General features: G+C 30.8%; 1 protein-coding gene across 1 annotated transcript in view; it reads right to left on the minus strand.

Moving 5' to 3' along the window:
• Positions 1-20,249, minus strand: part of LOC107439832 (1-phosphatidylinositol 4,5-bisphosphate phosphodiesterase epsilon-1) — a gene marked incomplete in the record, with an annotated part of 220,854 nt that overhangs the window by 34,478 nt on the left and 166,127 nt on the right. Inside the window, 6 exon segments of the mRNA XM_071187233.1 lie at positions 11,083-11,190; positions 13,642-13,746; positions 16,057-16,179; positions 16,977-17,182; positions 19,398-19,633; positions 20,147-20,220. Coding sequence (XP_071043334.1) covers positions 11,083-11,190; positions 13,642-13,746; positions 16,057-16,179; positions 16,977-17,182; positions 19,398-19,633; positions 20,147-20,220 — 852 coding nt within the window.

Below are 20,249 nucleotides of genomic sequence, written 5' to 3' on the forward strand. Positions count from 1 at the left end.
CGCGAATACTGAAAGGTTGAGAAACGCTGGTCTACTGGTTTATTTAAAATTCTCCTGCTTTTTGTACATTTTACAAAATTCCCTATAATTGAATAAGTTTTCTGAAAAATTCCCCTTTGAAATAGAATTTTTGTTCGGAATATTGCTTGCTTAAATATTTAAATAAGTATTACTAATACATAATAAAGCGAGCCTCATTTATAGAAATCAGTTTAAACCTTTTTTTGTTCTAAAATTTTTAGTTTATTTTTATCAAGAATTCCCTTTTTAGATTAATTAAAAAAAAATTAATTATCTTTAATGAATTAAATGCCTATCGCTATTCAAAATTATTTGTAAACATAATGCGTAACATTTGAAATTTATTTAATAATAATCATAACTGGATAATATTGCAGTTTTTCTACTTTTGATGATTCTAAAAATCCCTAAAATTCCCTATGTGTAAAATATTTAATACATTATTTAACAATTTTCATGAACTTCATTTTATTTTGTACAATCTACTGGATTTTTTCCTATCTATGATGACGGCTATGATAGTATGCAGAATACTTTGACAGAAACTTTAAATTATTTCACTAATTTGAAAGCAGCATATTGCAGTGAGCCGATTCTTTTTACCTTCTTTTAAATACTAAATGATAAAAAATATATTTAATTAAGAGAATTATTTAAAACTATTATTTTTAGAAATATTTTTCTTCATTGCCCAGAATATAATATTAAAAGTATTTATTGCAGTTAATGGGAAGTGTATTTCAGTTAATTGACAACAGAATGTCTCTTGAAATAAAATAAAATTTATAGGGCAAATAGACTGTTTAGGGTGTGAAAGAAGATTTATCAAATCTAGAAAAACAAAGTTCTTATTTCACATAACTCTTGTGAAGCCGGTCTTGACATATGCTTCTGAATAATAAGACTGGAAGAATAATAAGACTGGACTTCATGAATAATAAGACTGGAAGAAAGTTATACCGCAATATTTGAGGGAAAGGTTTTGCGGATATTTGGTGGTGTAAACAATAAATGGAGAAGGAAATTTAACTTTAAACTGAGCAAGATTTATGTACAACCTGATATCATTAAATGCATAAAAATAAATAGAATAAATCTGATGGCCCAAGTGATTCGAATAAGTGATGACAATATAATAAAAAAAGATATTGCTTTTTAGAAAGAGGGGAAGGTTGCGGTTGAGATGAGCTGATTCGGTGAAGTCTGATTTTCTTGCAATTAATGAAAGGAATTAGTGATTAACGATAAATCGGAAGTCTTAATGGAAAAATCTTCAGAGGAAGGCATTGGTCCACATTGGGCTGTCTGGTCAGCTATGATGATGATGTATTTCAGTTAATGACTTTGATTACATTTTATGTGACCTATTTGGTAACATTTTTCTTTCTGAAGTATCTACAGTACCTTAATCTAGAAAATTTCATTAATTTTTTTATCATGTACATGATTTTTTTATCACTTTAAAGAAAACAAGAGGATAATTTAAAGCAACTTTTTCCCTGAAAATGTCAATAACAAAATAGAATTAATGAAAATTTAATATCAATTGATTTTTTTAGCTCAATGAAATTTCTGAAATTTTAAAATTTTTACCTTAAATATGTATGCCATTTTTGCTTGCTGGTTGAGAGAACAATGGTTTTCAAGAGATAATATAATTGGATAGGGGGATGTTACAAATGCGCTTTTGTTGATTGCTTCCACTACATTCTGAAAGAAGTTAAACAATTTATTTATATATTTTGAATGTAAATAAGGAAAGACATGGTTATTGCAAAACCATATTCAAACATGCTCATGGAAGTCTTCTTTGAAAATTTCAATATTTGAACTGGAAAGTTATAATCAGATACAGTGAAACCACTCAGGAGCGACACTTCTCTGTTCCACAGTAATGGAGGTTGGTCGTTCTTAGGGATTACCTCCATTCAATTCAAAATGTTATCGAACATACGATTTTTCGCTACCGATTTTAATTTTAGTCGTTTTCGCAAATGATTTTAAATTCAGTCATTTTCACTAACGATTTTAATTTAAGTCGTTTCCGCTAACGATTTTAATTTTAGTCGTTTTCGCTTAAGATTTTAATTTTAGTCGTTTTCGCTAACGATATTAATTTTAGTCGCTTTCACTTAAGATTTTCATTTCAGTCGCTTTCGCTAACTATTTTAATCTTAGTCTTTTTCCCTAACGATTTTAATATTTACTAGCGTCATTTTCTTAGTGCGAAAATGCCTCTTGTGTATGTGTTATTAAAACCGGTTCGATGAATAAATTTTAGCGTCACTAAAAATTATCCTTACTATAATTATGCGTAAAAACTAATTTACCAATTATGAATAATAGAACTGTTTTTTGTTTAAATTTGCAATTAATTTTACATCATAGAAATTAGTTAGCTTTAAAAGATGTGGTTAGTTTGTTTGAGATGCTTTTCGTAAAATATTTTTTTTTAAATTTAGCTCTCAACTTTAAAAATAAATCATTGATAGTATCATCTTTCGTGGATTGCAAGATGAAGTCCGAATCATACAACCTCTCAATCTTTTCATACAACCTCTTCCAGAGGTTGTATGAAGAGAGCTCACTAAATAAGAGACTCACATAAATANTTAATTTTACATCATAGAAATTAGTTAGCTTTAAAAGATGTGGTTAGTTTGTTTGAGATGCTTTTCGTAAAATATTTTTTTTTAAATTTAGCTTTCAACTTTAAAAATAAATCATTGACAGTATCATCTTTCGTGGATTGCAAGATGAAGTCCGAACCATACAACCTCTCAATCTTTTCACAATCTTTTCATTCTCAATCTTTTCATACAACCTCTTCCAGAGGTTGTATGAAAAGAGCTCACTAAATAAGAGACTCACATAAATATTTTAAATGTCTACTTATTTGTTTTGTTAATATTTTTTGTCTTGATATGTTTGTCGCGTTTCCTTATTTGACCTTTTCCTCCATTGTTGGTACAGAGGTTTGCCCGGTCACTGGGAGAGGTTTCTTCTAAAGGTTTTTTTCAGTCTATGGAAAAAATCCCGTGCCTCCCATAAGTGCTCGTAAATAACGGAGGTCACTACATAGAAGTCATCGTACCTGGATGTTTTACTGTGCATTATATATTTGACGGTTGCATTGAAACAGTTTTAAAACAATTTATAATTTAATTTTTTACACTAATAAAAAATATAATCTCAGTCTCTCAATTTTCCTTACACAAAACAATTTTTTACATTTTCACCAACCACTTCTCTTTAACAAAAATAATTCAATGCAATTTTCAGTGATCATTACTGGTATAAAATCATACATGTCATTACCAACCAAAGAGCTGAAAAAGAGATTAATTCAGAATTAAACTGGAAGGCTAGATGGAAATGCTTTTCACATAAAACTGCATTGAAAGCAAGCATTGAGTCATGTTGCTGCAATAGATTGAGAAATATTACAGTTGAATTCACTACAAGTTTTAAACACCCATATCCAAGCATGTAGCCCCGTTTTTCATGACAACAGACATGGAGAGTATGTCACATAATTTTGACCACTGCCAGACGACGTTGTAGCACACGAACAGGAGCTGTTTCTTCACAAACAACGAAAAGACTTTCAGCCACAGTAGATTTAGCGTGCAGTGTAATGCGTCTAGGAGTCAGTTGTTTAGTTGGCAACTAGGATCGAACTCACCATCTCCAGTTCTCCTCCAGTGGAGATGAACACATGAACGTTTTGAACATATGCTTGACAAAAAGGAGATGCGTATATGAGCTATAATTAAATGAATTTTCGAGGCTACAATTCGTTTTCTACATGAATGCCTATTTTTCATACGGCGATCGAAATTAAAACTAATTACACTCTATAACAAAAAAATCAACGCACCGAGAAGGAGCTGTCCGATTGAAACGAAAATTGGTGGATAGGAAGACAATGTACAGAATAGTAAATGATTAAAATTTCAGAACAATTGAATAATTTATTGCAGAGTTACAGTAACAAGTTCAATAAGGTGTTGACCCGCCTCTAGCCTGGATACAAGCTGCCACACGGCGTGGCATAGACCGATAAAGCTCCCGGATGGTCTCTTGCGGTATTTCCTGCCAAATTCGATCCAATTGTCGAACGAGGTCATCAACATTCCGTGCCAGATGCAATCGCCTTCCCATCATATCCCAGACATGCTCGATGGGAGAGAGATCTGCTGATCTGGCAGGCCAAGGAAGAGTTTGAAAAGCTTGCAGACAGTTCATAGCAACACGTGCCGTATGTGGTCTGGCATTGTCCTGCTGAAAAACCAGCCCATGGCGCTGCAAAAGGAACGGTAGTAAGACAGGTCTTAGGATGTCGCCGACGTACCGCTGTGCAGTAAGTGTACATCTAATGACGACCAAAGGGGTCCGGCTGTCAAAGGAAATGGCACCCCAGATCATAATGCCTTGTTGAGGGCCGGTGTGGCGTGCAATAGTGAAGGCAGGATCCCCCCTCTGCCCTGTGCGTCTCCAAACACGTCTTCGATGTACGTCTAAAGACTATACGTCCCCAGTCGGCATCATTCCAGCCTGATCTGTTCAAAACATTCATGCAAACGAAATTTCATAGCAATCGGATGATTGCTTCCTGGTGCGTTGATTTTTTTGTTATAGAGTGTATTTTATTGTATTTCTTATTTACTGTATAACCTTCTTTTTCCCATTTACTGCAAAATATTGATAGTAACGTACGTACTCAGTAATTTAGTGATAGTGAGTAACGTTCTCAATAAATTTGTGATTTAGCTTCACAGTGCGTTGTGAAATTAATGAGAAAATAACAACGCATCGGATCTGGACTTATCTTGAAAAGCGCACTTAAGAAAATGGATATTGTTCATAATTCATAAAATGGATGCCGATCAAAATGCGTATTTAACCGTTCAAATGCCGACTTAAAAAAGGGATAAATAACATGAATTTTCTCAAATTTACAATTAAAGAGACTTTAAAGACAATCAATTAAGTATGTTCCATTTTAAGAACTTCGTCATTTAGCGGGACTTTTTTCAATGACGGTGGTTACTATTGCTTCAACTGTGTTCCGTTAAAACAAAATGGTATCCACTTAGAAGACTATTATTCAATTTGATTTATATGAAAGCAATTTTAGGTTGAATTACTTTTAGTTAACATAACTTTAACTTGATGATACAATAGTCCTAATGGACAAACTGCATACCTTAGCTAAAGAATATATGGTTTGTCTAAAGCCCCTAGCCATTCGCCTGGACTCGTGGCGGTGATTACGGTAACGAAAAATGACTATTTCAAGTAGGGATGTGAGGTCGCTGTTTAGGGCAGGTTTCGGTTAGAGAGAAAGGGAATCTTCGGTCTATTGTGTATTCCTTAGAGTGAAATGCGCTATTCTTGTTTCCATAGCAGTAGACGGCCTCAGGCTTTGTGACGGGGGAGTTTTTACCGCAGACAAACTATACAAGTCTAGCTTTCATTAACCTAATGCAAACTAGATCTCCAAGGTTATTTGTGGTTCCTGTGTATAAAGGAACAACAGTAGAGATTCTATAAATGGGTAAGTACCCTCCTCTCCTCCTAACCAATACTGGGAAAGTGTTGCGGTGAAGAAAAAAAAGTTTTCTCTTTCTTTTTTATTGATGGTTTATTCTTTATTTTTACACGATGGATAAGCAGTACTTTACTATTAATTAAGATTTCTCTTTGAGAATACATTTATATCATCCATGATAATTAAATCTGCTAACACATTTTGATATTAGAAAGGAAGAATAAAATGGCAGGGAAGCAGCATGTAAAATTGTCCAATGACCGGTTCGCAGGTAATGTACAGTCGGCAAAAAAAAAGCTATCACCCTGAATAACTTTCGTTCTAATGATCGGATTTTTACGTACTAAGTGTTAGTCTTAATGGTTCTTGAGAGTGACATCAAATATGTTATTTATTTAGCGCTAACTATTAAATAAGTAATGAAATCGGACACAAAAACAGACTTTATCTGAATAAACATAGATATTTCTTTACATATTTGGATTTCTAATCTTCAAAATATAGGGAGTAGCCGCTATCTCGGAAATAGGGTCCTCATAGTTTGGTCAGAAGAGCAATTCAAAGTTTGGACCCCTTAATCTTAATTTCACTGTTTGCGTTTATTTTTTGTTGTCATATTTTTGAAACTAATTAAGCAATTCAAAATAAAATTCACCCACTCATAAAACTCATTTATCCAAAGATAATTTCATTCAAAAAATAATATTTGACGCATGCTTAATGTTGTTGTTGACGTATGCAAAAGGAAAAAAAAAATTTTATAATTATTTCTCAAATAATTATTATTAGTAATTATTAATAAAATAATATTTAATAATTATTCATTATTTTTTATTATTTAATTTAATTGAGAATGAAAATTGTTGAATTATGAGGTACGAATTTTTTATACCATATTTATCTACATATTTTTCTAGTTTCATTTGTTTTTATTTAGTAGAAGAAAGAAAGAAAAGTTAAAATTAATTATTTCTAAGAAAAATAATTCAGCGACAATGAAGAAATACTTAAATGGGGCTATTAATATTAAAATGTGGTTAACTAATGAGAAACCTGACTTACGCGTGCATAGCGAAAATTTTTAGTCATATTTTTTTTGCTAATAACCGATTGCTAATCTTTTTTTTATTTTTTTTTTAGCGTAAAATACGATGTTTCTTTTTCAATTGTCTAAAAATTTATTCGTAATTTAGTAAAGACATTTGAATAAAATATTTTATTGAATAAATTATTTTATTGAATAAAAAATAATTTATTCAATGAATGTCGAGTTTTATAGAAGCTCGCTTTCTGATAGAATATGATTATACATCAGATTGCAAAAAATACTGAATTTTCGAAAATACTTTTTCAAAAAACGCAATTTCTAAACTTATTTTGATAGAAAAAATTACGTAGCGAGAAGATTAATATACTTTTTACAGAAACTGTGAAAACCAATTTTTCATATATTTCGTCATAAAGATAAGAATGATATTGCTCTAAGGAACCTACTCAATAATTTCGTTATATCCAGATTTAAAATCTGTTTGGATGAAACAGATTATTCCTTCCTTGAAAGCTAAAACGAGAAAAAATTCAACTATAATTTTTTATTTAAGTTTATTCCATTTATTCAAAGATAGCGGTATCAAAGTTAGGATAAGCGATGGAAGCCCCATTTACTATTATACTATAAATGCATTAAATCATACAGCTTGAATAATTTATTTTAAGCAAATTATTTAATAATTTTAAGCAAATAAGGGTGTGGAAATAAACTCGATCGAAATACGCCTAAAGTATAACCTAAAATATAGGTAGAATAAACTTTGGAATCGATAAATAAAAAATACCTTTACGAACAACTTCGAGTCGGACGGAAACGCTAACTTGTTTGAAATAACTGTCGTTGTAACTATTTAATTTTGATTCTTGGTTCTATGGGACATTCCATTTTTACAATCGACTTTTGAAATTCCAATTGTAAACAGAATATTTTTATGCCCTTAAAAATTTTATTAAGGCTCGCAGTAAAAAAAAAATGTACTGCATTGATTTTTTTTTAGAACGTATTGACTAATTATTATTTTTTCAATATTAGAACCTATGCCTATATCTTAAGTAAAAGTTTTTTTTAATATCGAGTGTAGTAATTTAATATATTGTGTTACTAAATGAATAATACCAAGAAACTGAATCGAAAAGATAACTTCATTGATTTAAGAACTAATAGATAATAAAAGTAGACATGTTTTGAGCGTCCAATAATTAAAGTCACAAGTTATATTTGAACACTCTAAAGTTCTAAGTAAAGTTAAAGTTAAAGTTAAAGCTAAGTAAAGTAAACTGAAAGTTATATTTGAGCTCTCCAAACATGTCGACTTTCATTTCCTGCATCATATTTTTTGAAGCCAGTGAAGTTTTTATCATGAATTATACTATTTTACCTTTTGGTCTTGATAATTATTTTGATAAGGATTTTATGCTGGTAAAAGTATTTGCATTTTAATATTTTAACAGGATTCACGTGAACTTTAAAAACGTAAGAGAGCCGTAGCATCAATATTGTATCTATAAAAGTTATTTTTAACTTCAAAATTAAAATTATGTGACCAAATATTTTGAGCTAATGAAGTAACATATTTTAACTTTTAAGCTTTTGTGCCTCCATTTCAGTATCTTAAGGACCTTACGAAAAAGGAGAGTATCTTATCAGGTGTACATAAGAAAACAAAGAAATCATAGTAGCAATATTCGGTGATAAATGTAGCTTATCGTATTCGAAGAGCATGCTGTGCGACATTTTATGATGAATTTGAGAAATAAAGTTTTAGAATGTTTATCGAAACATAAGCCATTTGCAAGTCATCTTTATCCAAAGAAAGCCATGTAACTTAAATATCTGGCAGAATGAAGTAATTTTTTAAACAAGGAATCATATAATATGCAGCATATTATTTCAATATGTTATTCCTAAACATAACATATTACAATGTATTTTAAAATGCCACTAAACATTCAGCAGTTTCTTGTTTTATAGAAAAAATAAATATCGTAAACTTTGTGAAAATTATATTATACCTTGTGAATGTACATAAAAATTACTACCGTAAACCGGGGCGTGTCTATACCCATTTTTTCAGTTTGTCAACTTTCAAGTGGTCAAACTTTTGAAAATATTAAAGAAAAAAGGCTTTTAATAAGTGTTTCGGAATCGCTATTTATCCCTCTTTAAAGCTGTGAAATCCANAGAAAAAATAAATATCGTAAACTTTGTGAAAATTATATTATACCTTGTGAATGTACATAAAAATTACTATATTTTATTTTTTGTTCACTTTTTTTTGCCTAGAAGACTCGATGAAAGCTGTAAAAATGATTATCCCTAAAATTTTGTACATAGTTATAATAAGTTATGTAAATTTGATTTTTGTATGAAATCCTCGTATAAATTAAATAAAAACAACATAAATCATGTGTTCAAATTCTAAAAGCTTGGAAAATTATTAATAATTAATAAATCGTTTCAAATTTTCCTCCAAGGGAGATTAAAAAGAAAAATTCTTTACTTTTTGTACAGAAATCAGCTTAAAAATTTTCTATTTTCTAGAAACTTCGAGATATTTCCTATTAATTCTTATTAATTTAACCTCCCTGAGCAATCACAGAACTTTAATTTTTTTTTATATTCTGGACTTGGTTGCTTAACAACGAATAGTCTACAGGTTATCTTAAAATATTCATTTACGGTGGTGACTTTACTTGGCTATTTTCTGGGACTATCGCCAAATATATAAACCTTCATTGCGACCCAATTTTTTCGAAATTTTGTCTACTCCCTCAATTTTAAGGGACAGGATTCCAAACATGTTAAAATATATAGATATGTATATGTTTATTCAGAGAAAGTACTTTTTTGTGACTGATTTCGTAGCTTAATTAATAGTTAGTACTATTTGATTAGCATGTTTGAAATAATGTAAGTAATGAGACCTTGTAAGTTGTTTTCCTGGTATAGCATGACGAACCGAGCAGTTCCCCGAGTTGATTACGTATTCGAAAAGCTGAACTTCTTCCCCTTTCTATATTCTTGGCCTTAGCGAAGTTTTTTTACTGGAGCAGTGTAAAAAATTAACAAGCGAAAAGACGGCAGAGTGCGCCGATGTTTTTTTGTAGTTTTAAATACGGCCAAAAATAAATTTATGTTAAAAACTTTATTTTCTTTTTTAATTAATTTATATTGAATTATATTATTTTAACAAATTTAATCGAACATTTACTTTAAATTTTCTAAAACCTATAAAAAGTTAATTAATATGAAGGCTAAATTTTTTATTGAGATTGATACCACTAGTTGTAAAGGAATGATGCAAAAATTCAGACTAATTATAATATTTTGCTGAAATTCTGAAACTAAAATATGTTGGGAAAAAAAAGAGAAAGTTACTTCTTTTATAAATTTCCCCTGAAATATTCATTGTGCAATTGCACATGGAAGTGTAAATAAGTATTGCAGATTTACAATATCTCACAGAAACCAATAAATAAAGAAGCTACTCAAGCTCCATGTCAACACTATACTTCTTTTCATCTTACAGGGAAAGGTAGGAAACCTTTGAAAAGTAGTTCTTTGCTATTTTGGAATAAATTGCAGTTTAAATGAGTGTAATAATAAGAAATGTGCATCGTGTTTTAGAAGTTTTATCATGTTTAAATGTATTTAATTTATAAATACCTTCTAAGGAAAGCGAATGTACAAAGAAGGTGTTTGGCGAGGAATTAGTTTCCGAGGAATTGGCGCTAAGTTTTAGCACTGGTCAACCAGCTCTTTCGAGTCCCCTTGCCTTAAGGCAGTGTTTCCCAAACTTTTGTCTATCATTTCTACATTTTTCGTTCCACTAATACAAAAATTAATGCATTTTTTAACTATGAAAAAATTGCACAAAAGTTAAAAACCACAACTGGCTGTTGACACCACTAATTATTACCTGCTAACTCTGCAAAAATAGCCAATAGAAAAATACGTAATCGAAAATTTTCATGGCTAGCTTTGTTTTTAAATGAAATTTTCGTTTGTTGCAAGATATTTTGCATTAGAACGCGTACCCCCACTAAACTGTTCCTGAACCCCTGGGGGTACGCGTACCACACTTTGGGAAACACTGCCTTAGATCTTTATATCAATTTCTTTCACTCGCGTTTCTTAATTGTTCTTATGTTTTTATTAGTTATTAACTTTTAATTTATTATTAACTGTTAATTTTTTGCTTTTAATTCATTGTTAGCTTGTTTTTATAATTATTAATTTTATTTTTCTGCATCAATTGTCATTTTTTTTTTTGTAATTCCATGTCAGGTTTTTTTTTGCTAATTACTAAATGTTAGCTTGTTTTTTTTTTTTAANTTGTTTTTTTTTTAATTGCGTCTCTTTTCTTAAATACGCATTTCACGCTATGTCCAGAAAAGAAATTCCCCCGAGGAAATATTTAAAAAATGCAAACCATTTGAAATCAAAAAATATTCACTTTAAAAGGAATTTTGGTTGTTAATGTATGACCATGATATATAACTGGCATTCCATCATCTCCATCCCAGCAGTCCAACTCCACGCATCTACACCCTGTTAGAAGGACCTGAAATTTAAAGATAACATGCATTTAGAGTTATTAACACAGTTTATAGATAATATTTGGTACGTAATATTTGGAGTAGATTACATAGCTTTAAATTTACTATGTATCGTAAATTACATTTACTAATACTTTTATAAAAGGGCTTAGTGAGGTTAATTAGTACACTGGAGAAGGAAATTAAAAGAATTTGCACACTTATCTCTAGAAATAGTGGAACGATTTGATCTGTACATACATTGATACAATATAAAACAAATAATTATTCAATACACACGCATGATCATGCGCAAACGTCGTTGGAGTCTGAAGGTATGAAACAGCGGTTAAAGAATTTAAAAAAATGGGTTTATAGGGGGGTATGGTCCCCTCTTACAGGTGTTGTAGCGTGATTTCATACTTGAAATAAGGCATTTTATCATTTCCTGTGGCAACTGGAACGAATTGTCCTGGGGCAATTTCATACCTTCCCACTCAAACGAGTGTTACGCACGATCAAGCATGTGTATTACAATTGTTGAATGGTTACTTGTTTTGTATTGTATCAATATCGAATTTCATTAATGCTGGCCCAGTAGTTCTAGAGATAATCGGCCAAGTCTGCTCCGAATTTTTTACACCAGTGTATTTTGTACTTACAGTGACATGTTTTTAAAACAACAATTTACTAAGTTCTTTTACTAAGACTAGTGGTTTAGGTACGTCTCGTATCAAAGTATACAAAAAAAATACACTCTTTAAGAACTTTTAAAATATTTAAGCGATTATCGGTTTATTTCAATGAAAATATTAACGAGATTATCTCTTATAAAATTTACAAAAATAGAAGTTACAAGATGACAAAGATTAAACAATATGATAGTGGATAAAGATTAAAACTTGATAACTCTTGGACCATTGATGAGATTCAATAAAGCCTTTGCAGTAAAATCCCAGCATACTTAAGATTTTTTCCTTCTTTTTTGAGTATAGGTAATTCTTGTCGAATTTCCGGTAAAAGTTTTAAAGTATAGCATTTGAGTCATGGTAGCTCCGGGGATAGAGCGTTCGCCTTCCAACGAGGTAAACCGGGTTCGAATCTCAGAGATGGCTGTTCAATCAGAATTCCGCACCCGGTTCGCACCGACCACAGTGCCGACGTAAAATATCCTCGGTGGTACACGGATCATGAGCTATAGTCCCCTCGCCTTCAGGCTAACGGTAAGAGATTTTCGGGGTTTTCCTCACTGTGTAACACAATGGCGAGTTAGTTCCATCAAAAAGTCCTCCCAACACTTGATCCAGTTGTTCCTTTGTCTTCTGTCTTGGGTTCAAAATTACAAGGCTACGGAATTGAGCATAAGTAGTCCTAAACCCAAAATTGGGTCGGCAGCTCAACGACGATTATAAAGTAAAATTATAGCATCATTTATGAGCGCATATTGATCATTTAAATTTGTATGTCGCTTAAATTTATTCTAACATTTGAATATTGGATGTTTAATTTTTAGTGGTCAAAAAAAATTTTTTTTCATAGAGATCCAATATTTTTTTAAAATTAATTTTGGAATATAAAAATATTTTTTATGTTTCAATATCTTTAAGCTAATTCAGATTTTTTAAAAAAATACATATTTGGCTGTCATTATTTCAAGTCATTAAAATGAGATTTAGAACATATAACGTACGCTCCAGATAAATTTTTCTTTAAATTTTATCTCCAAAGACAATTTAATTATAAACATTTCAGCATTTTGCCAAAAAAATATTTACACTTTAAAAATGTCTGTGTTAATGTTAAACTCCTGTAAAAGACAATCTACAGAAGGTTGATAAAAGTTGTACAGCTCACCAAAGGAGAAAAAAAGAACACGTTTTAGGACTTATTCCTAATGGTTCGAGGGGGTGTATTTAAATATGCTAATTATTTAGTGCAGACGATATTTTAAGACACGAAATCTGACACAAAAACTTACTTTCTCTGAACAAACATACCCTCAACGGATTTCTGACCCCTTAATTGTAGGGGTAGCTGCAATCTGGGAAATATGGTCCTAATAGCTTGGTCAGGAGATCGAAAAAATTTTAAGTGAATAGAACAATTTTTGCACACAATAATAAAATTCGTTTATCCAAGATTAATTCCACGAAAAAAATTAATTTTAATACATATTTAATACTTTTTATTATTTTATTTAATAGTTAAAAAAAATTCAATTGTAAGGTATACCATTTTTCACTTCATTTTAATGTATCAAATTTTATTTGGCAAAATACGAAATTTGAGCGTAATTGGTTTAATAGTTCCTGAGAAATCAAATGTTAAAAAAGTCGTATATTTAAAACTCTAGAAGATCCGATTATTAGATCAAAAGTCATTCAGACTGGTCCATTTTTTTTCTTGTGCTCTGTACATTTATATCCCCTCGATGAGATCGAAAGACCCCTTAAAGATTTAATAATTATATTTAATACCTGACTGTAGAGTTCAACAGAAGATTCTCCTTTCAATTGATGGCCAGTCAAATAAGTATTATGAGAAGAAGCAATAAAATAATGAGACAATGGTTCATCCATAATCTGAAAAATATTACATTTCATTCGAATTTCATTTAAACTTACTCACTATCTAAAGAACAAATTATTGTCATAAAAGAAGATTATGGCAACAAAAAAAGCGCAAATAATTGTTAACGGGGTATGTAATAAATAAAATGGTGATTCATGCTATAAGTATGCGTTGGTACACACCTACCATCTCTGAACAGAAGTGGAATAATGCTTTTAAAGAATAAACTAGAGTTTTTACGAGGCTGAAACCGTTGTTAACGCTCGTGTATCAAATGGTTAACATTGTAATGCAATACGTTAAAACTAAATACAAATAGGAAGCATATGAATTATCTCACGACCCATTACATGTTTGTTTAAATAGAAAAATATTGCATAGAAACTCGTTCAAAACATGTCATTATTAAAAAACTACAGTGCGTCTAATAATTTATTCTAATTATTATAATATACTAATATAATACCTGATATAATAAATATTCTATATTTATATAACATATCGTCGAATTTATATTATACAGGGTCTTTATAATTAAAGTTCCACTTTGAAATGGCTATAAAAATAAAACTACCTGACCAAATGTCATCAAGCATGGTAAATGTCTATAAGAGGTCATGGGATTTTAGTTCCCGTAAAAAAAAAAAGTTCAAAAATTCACCACCAGTGGAGATTGGCGCTGTATGCAATAGTGTTAAACAAAAGTGAAATATGCAAATTTGTTTTACACGTCTTTTACCGTAAATTTGCCGTAAACCATGCCGTGTCATTGGACCTCGGCGTTTTCCTCTTACAGTACGGAACTTTTGTAAAGCCCTCCGTTCATTGCTGTCGCATTCATAGTAACATTTCACGAGCAAAGCACGGTGTTGCATGGTAACAGACATAGTCGACTCAGAACACTGACAGCTCAGACAAGGCGCCTCACTTTTATAACTGCAAGGTCACATGATGTGTAAAACAAATTTGCATATTTCACATTTGTTTAACACTATTGCATACAGCGCCAATCTCCGCTGGTGGTGAATTTTTGATTTTTTTTTCTTTTTTTTTTGCGCGAACTAAAATCCCATGACCTTTTATAGACATTTACCATGTTTGATGACATTTGATCGGGTAGTTTTATTTTTATAGCCATTTCAAAATGGAACTTTAATTATAAAGACCCTGTATTTCGTCTAATTTAACCAATTGATACACGAACGTAACGATAGCAAACCAGTTTCAGTCGTATAAAAGCAATAAAGCTGTAGAGTATCACCTAATAATTAAGATTTTACATGGAAGTTTATAGTGCGTCAATAATTTGGCAAGGGACTGTAAGTCATCACCATTTTCTTTCCTTAAGTTTAACAAACCGCAAAGTATATTTTAATCTACCGCAAAATCCATGTTTTTTTTTATTTATTTTTTCAGCATTTTAGGCATCTTTTTGTTTTAATCATAATTCTAATGTCGCAAGACATTTGAGCTGTGCATGGAGAGGATGCTATAACTGAAAGAAGCGCTCGTGATTGGTGTGCCGAATTAAAAAGCATAATTTTGACTTCAAAGACTCTCCGTGATCTGGCAGATATTTCGTCAGAATTCGTCAGCAGATTTTGGGCAGATATTTGTCTATGAAGAGCGATTTAAACAACATTTATACTAAAATTCACATCAAATAATGAGGAAACTGACAAAGAAAAGGGAATTATCCCAACTTAAAACTTTTAAAAAAGTTTTTTAAAAAATCGTAAGTTGTGAACGCAACATAATCTGAGGAATTCAAATTTAAACAATATTTAATTCTTAGAAATATTTAAAAAAATAATTGATTTAACTCCTAAATAAAACAATTTTTTTCTTCTTATTATTATTATAGTTATTATTAGATTAATAATTGTGACAAGTGAAACGTATATAAAAAATGTACTTTTGAACAAACGCTGAAGCAGGAATAAAAACTACTTAGTATCTAGTATTTTAATTTATCATTTTAAATATTTTTATTTGATTGAATTTTGAACCAAGTAGTACTCATTGCTTAACAGATTAACGAATTTAATGAACAGGCAAGATTTTTCCAGGTAGCAGTAACTAGACAATCTGTTAATTGATTCGTCAATCAAATTACAAAGCGTGAAAAAAATATGAAATGAGCCATGCAATTTTTAGAAAACCTTACTTGCCTTATTTGAATTGACTACTAATCTCAGTACAGTAAATAAAAATATTCTCTGCATATTCAAAAATCATATTTTCGAAACAGATTCCATAAGATACACGAATATTATTCTAAACTTAAATTGTAGTATAAATCCAAATTTAAGACAACTTACTTCTTCATTTGGTTCTAAATGTTCAGGAACAAACATAAAATTACGTTTATCCATCAAATATCTTGCAAATCCTTCAAACGAAAGACAATTCCTTCGTCTTAGTTCAATATCTGGCTCGTGACACTTTAGAAAAGAATAAATTATTATACTCTGTGAAAATTAAATAGGCATCTCACTTTTCAAACTCTTCACACTTTTCCCCCTTTTGTTATCACTGTTAGGCAAATTATTGCTTTTTCCCCATGGCCGTATGTTTCAGTAAGAAGTGCGACTATATTAGTGTGGAGGAAAAACACGATTTGTGGGTAGCATGTTAACGAAGAGGGGAAAAGAGTGGTGAATGTTTGAGACGTCTACACCGTTAGAATTTTCATTCCAAAATTATAGTGAAATAACCGGTAGCAGTCTGTCTATCCTATAAACCGTAAATGTTAAGAATATTTATCCCCCTTACCGTTTTGAAATCGTTTACAACTAGTAGGGTTATAAAATCATGAACACAAAACGGATTTTTAACCATTTGCAGCTACCATGGTTTCAAAAGCGTAAAAAAAGAAATTTAGACTTCTCGTTAGATAATGGGCATTGGAGACACTGGAAAGAATGCCAAAGGTGGGACTTTGTCGGTTATGAGATTAGCTCTTTCGGCTATAATATGTACGCAGTTGCTTTATTAGGTGGGCTTAGTTTCTGCAATCTTTTTATTTAACCGTTTTAGGCTTAAAACAAAATATTTAATAAACCATTTTTCTCACTGTTTCATTACCATCTTATTTATGGTTATTTGACTGCTTTGTTTAAGTATGGTAAAATAGCAATTAAATAGATTGTTATTTAACCATTTTTTCCAAGAAATTTCTAACAGTGTATTCTATTTACAAAGAGAATTTCTATCTATTTAATTAAAATAAAACTCCTACTTGTATGAGAAGGATAACTTCTTGATCACATTTTTTTTCACCTTGTTCTTCTCTTAGAAAGTATTTAAATTGTTGAAGATCCAAAATTAATGTTTTTGATGTATCTACACCAGCGCTATTGCTGACAATGCTGGCTGTAGCTATTGCATCTAAGATCTTCTTGTGCTGATCTTTTAAATCCATTGACGTGTTTCTAGTTAGTAGGCCTATAAACAATTCTTAGTCTAATTATTGAAGTAATATAGATAATATATTTGATTTTATAACATAAAGAATAGAAAGACAGAAGACAGAATTTGATTTATTAAGGAGTTTTTTATAGACAGAATCTTTCCCTTCAATATATATTCACTGTATATTAATTATTCACCTTCAATACATATTAATTATTGAAATAATATAGATAATATATTTGATTTTAAAACCGAATTAAGAATAGAAAGACAGTTAACAGAATTTGATTCATTAAGGGATTTTTTTGTGCACAAAATTTTCCCCTTTAATATATATTTTTAAAATCTTTATGATATACAAAAAAATCGACGCACCTGGAAGCAATCATCTGATTGCTTTGAAATTTCGTATGCATGAATGTTTTGAACAGATCAGGCTGGAATGATGCCGACTAGGGACGTATAGTATCTAGCGACGAATCCCGCTTCCAACTGTGTCCTGACGTACATCGAAGACGTGTTTGGAGAAGCACAGGGCAGAGGGGGGGATCCTGCCTTTACTATTGCACGCCATATCGGCCCTCAACAAGGCATTATGGTCTGGGGTGCCATTTCCTTTGACAGCCATGCCCCTTTGGTCGTCATTAGAGGTACACTTACTGCACGGCGGTACGTCGACGACATTCTAAGACCTGTTTTGCTACCGTTCCTTTTGCAGCTCCCTGGGCTGGTTTTTCAGCAGGACAATGCCAGACCACCTACGGCACGTGTTGCTATGAACTGTCTGCAAGTTTGTCAAACTCTTCCTTGGCCTGCCAGATCACCAGATCTCTCTCCCATCGAGCATGTCTGGGATATGATGGGAAGGCGATTGTATCTGGCACGGAATGTTGATGACCTCGTTCGACAATTGGATCGAATGTGGCAGGAAATACCGCAAGAGACCATCCGGGAACTTTATCGGTCTAAGCCGCGCCGTGTGGCAGCTTGTATCCGGGCTAGAGGCGGGTCAACACCTTATTGAACTTGTTATTGTAACTCTGTAATAAATTATTCAATTGTTCTGAAATTTTAATCATTTACTATTCTGTACGTTGTCTTCCTATCCACCAATTTCCGTTTCAATCGGACAACTCCTTCGTGGTGCGTCGATTTTTTTGTTATAGAGTGTACATATATGTCTTTTATAAGTCTTTTCATATTAGATCTCACAATATAAAAAAAACGTTATCAAATTTTGACGAAGCATTGTTTAAAAGGAGGAAATGAAAAACCTCAAAACCTACTTGATAGCCAGATAAACAGGAAAGTTTTTCAAAGGAATCACATCTTCATTGTAATATATTTAATTTTGTTAACTGGGAATCTTAATCTGAATCGATATTTAATTAAAGATGGTCTCCAAATAAATATTTGACATGCATTCTTTATAATTAATTACTTCTCTTCTTTCATTTAAAGTTGTTAATTAATTGGCCAAAATAAATCAATATCTCAGGAGAAATACTGTTATGAATATTTTTCATTAAAAATAACTATTTTAAAATAACATCCATTTTAATTCGTTTTATTATTAACGTGACCTTTTTATCTTATTATAGGATCTGTATCAACAGCAAAAAAAAATTTATTATTAAGTTTAAATACAAAAAAAATCAATCTAAAAACTGTAATTTAAAAATATGACAAAAAATATGAACTGATGAATGAAAATATGAATGATATATAAGTGATGTTCTAGCTATAACACGTAAAAACCGGCTTGCATTTTTATTTTTATACTTAAAATATTTTACAAAACGTAAAAAACATGATATTTTTTAAGTCAAGGCCTTCTTTGCAACTTTTTTAATCCTAAACTAAATCAATTCCATGCAGACATTAAAATCAGTGTCCTCTAGAGATCGAATTTAAGTTTGCTACATGAGTAAATGAGTCAACATGAGCAACATTTTAAGATAAGTTTCATTTTATATTAAGATGAAAACTTTCAAATAGAGTAGATAATAATAAAATTAACTTTGTCATTGTCTGCAGCAGCTTCGCAAGCTTCAAATTCCTAATTTATGAATTAAAAAAATTATTATTTACTAAAAACATGCCTCAATATAAAATAATTTCTTCATAAATTAAAAATTAGTGATTTTAAATGTGAATCTGTTGGTTTTCCTCTTTTCCTTATTAAAAGATAAGTTTCGCTGCAGTTTGAATTTGCAGTTTAAAAAATTATGAATAATTTGATTTATACCTAAATAACTTTTCTTTTCATCAGATTTAGTCTCGTCTATGGATTCAACTTTAGGTTCAGGAGAATCATTTGAGTCAGGAAAATTTGGTTTAGAAGCTGCAATTTGTTCAAAGAGTGAATGTATGTCTTTTCTCGATCTTACCATAAAAGACCGAAATAATTCCACAAATTGAATTAAATCCATTTCACTGGAATGAGTTATTGCTGGAATACGTGGGGGAGAATCTTTACTGTCCCTAAAACAAATTAAAATTAATAATGGTATAAAAAGAATCGTAAAACATACTTTAAGTGCCTTAAAAAGACGAAATTCGATTAAATTTTAACAGGATAAATATTTACTAGGCTAGTATTAAAAAACTGCAATAATTATTATTACCGAGTAATAGAGGTTTGAACACTTCAAACATGTTTCTGTTTACTATGCCTCATGATCTCCTCAAACTTTCTACCAACATTTACTTGGATTTTTTTTATAAGCTTTTTAATGTTTTCACGAAATAAATTCAGTCTTTGTTAAAAATTACACTAAAAACTTTTTAATGACTATGAAAATCTATCATTTATTTTAGTTTTATGATGGTCCATTATAGGATACTGCTCTAGTTTTTTTCACTTAAATAATGAGACCTTTATTAGCAACCTCATGGGATTATCTCGATAATGGCTAAATTTAGATAGTTTTAGCTGAATTTAATTCTTAAAATTTGACATTATGAAATAATGGAAGAGATAAAAATAAAACTAACCTCATTGAAGAAGAAAATTCACTTGAGCTTTTTAATTTAGGCGAAGAAGTTATACTTGCTTGAAGATTGAAATCCTAGAAATAAAAATCAATATATATATATA

This window comes from Parasteatoda tepidariorum, chromosome X1 (genome assembly GCF_043381705.1).
Source record: "Parasteatoda tepidariorum isolate YZ-2023 chromosome X1, CAS_Ptep_4.0, whole genome shotgun sequence".
In the NCBI taxonomy this organism is placed as follows: Eukaryota; Metazoa; Arthropoda; class Arachnida; order Araneae; family Theridiidae; genus Parasteatoda; species Parasteatoda tepidariorum.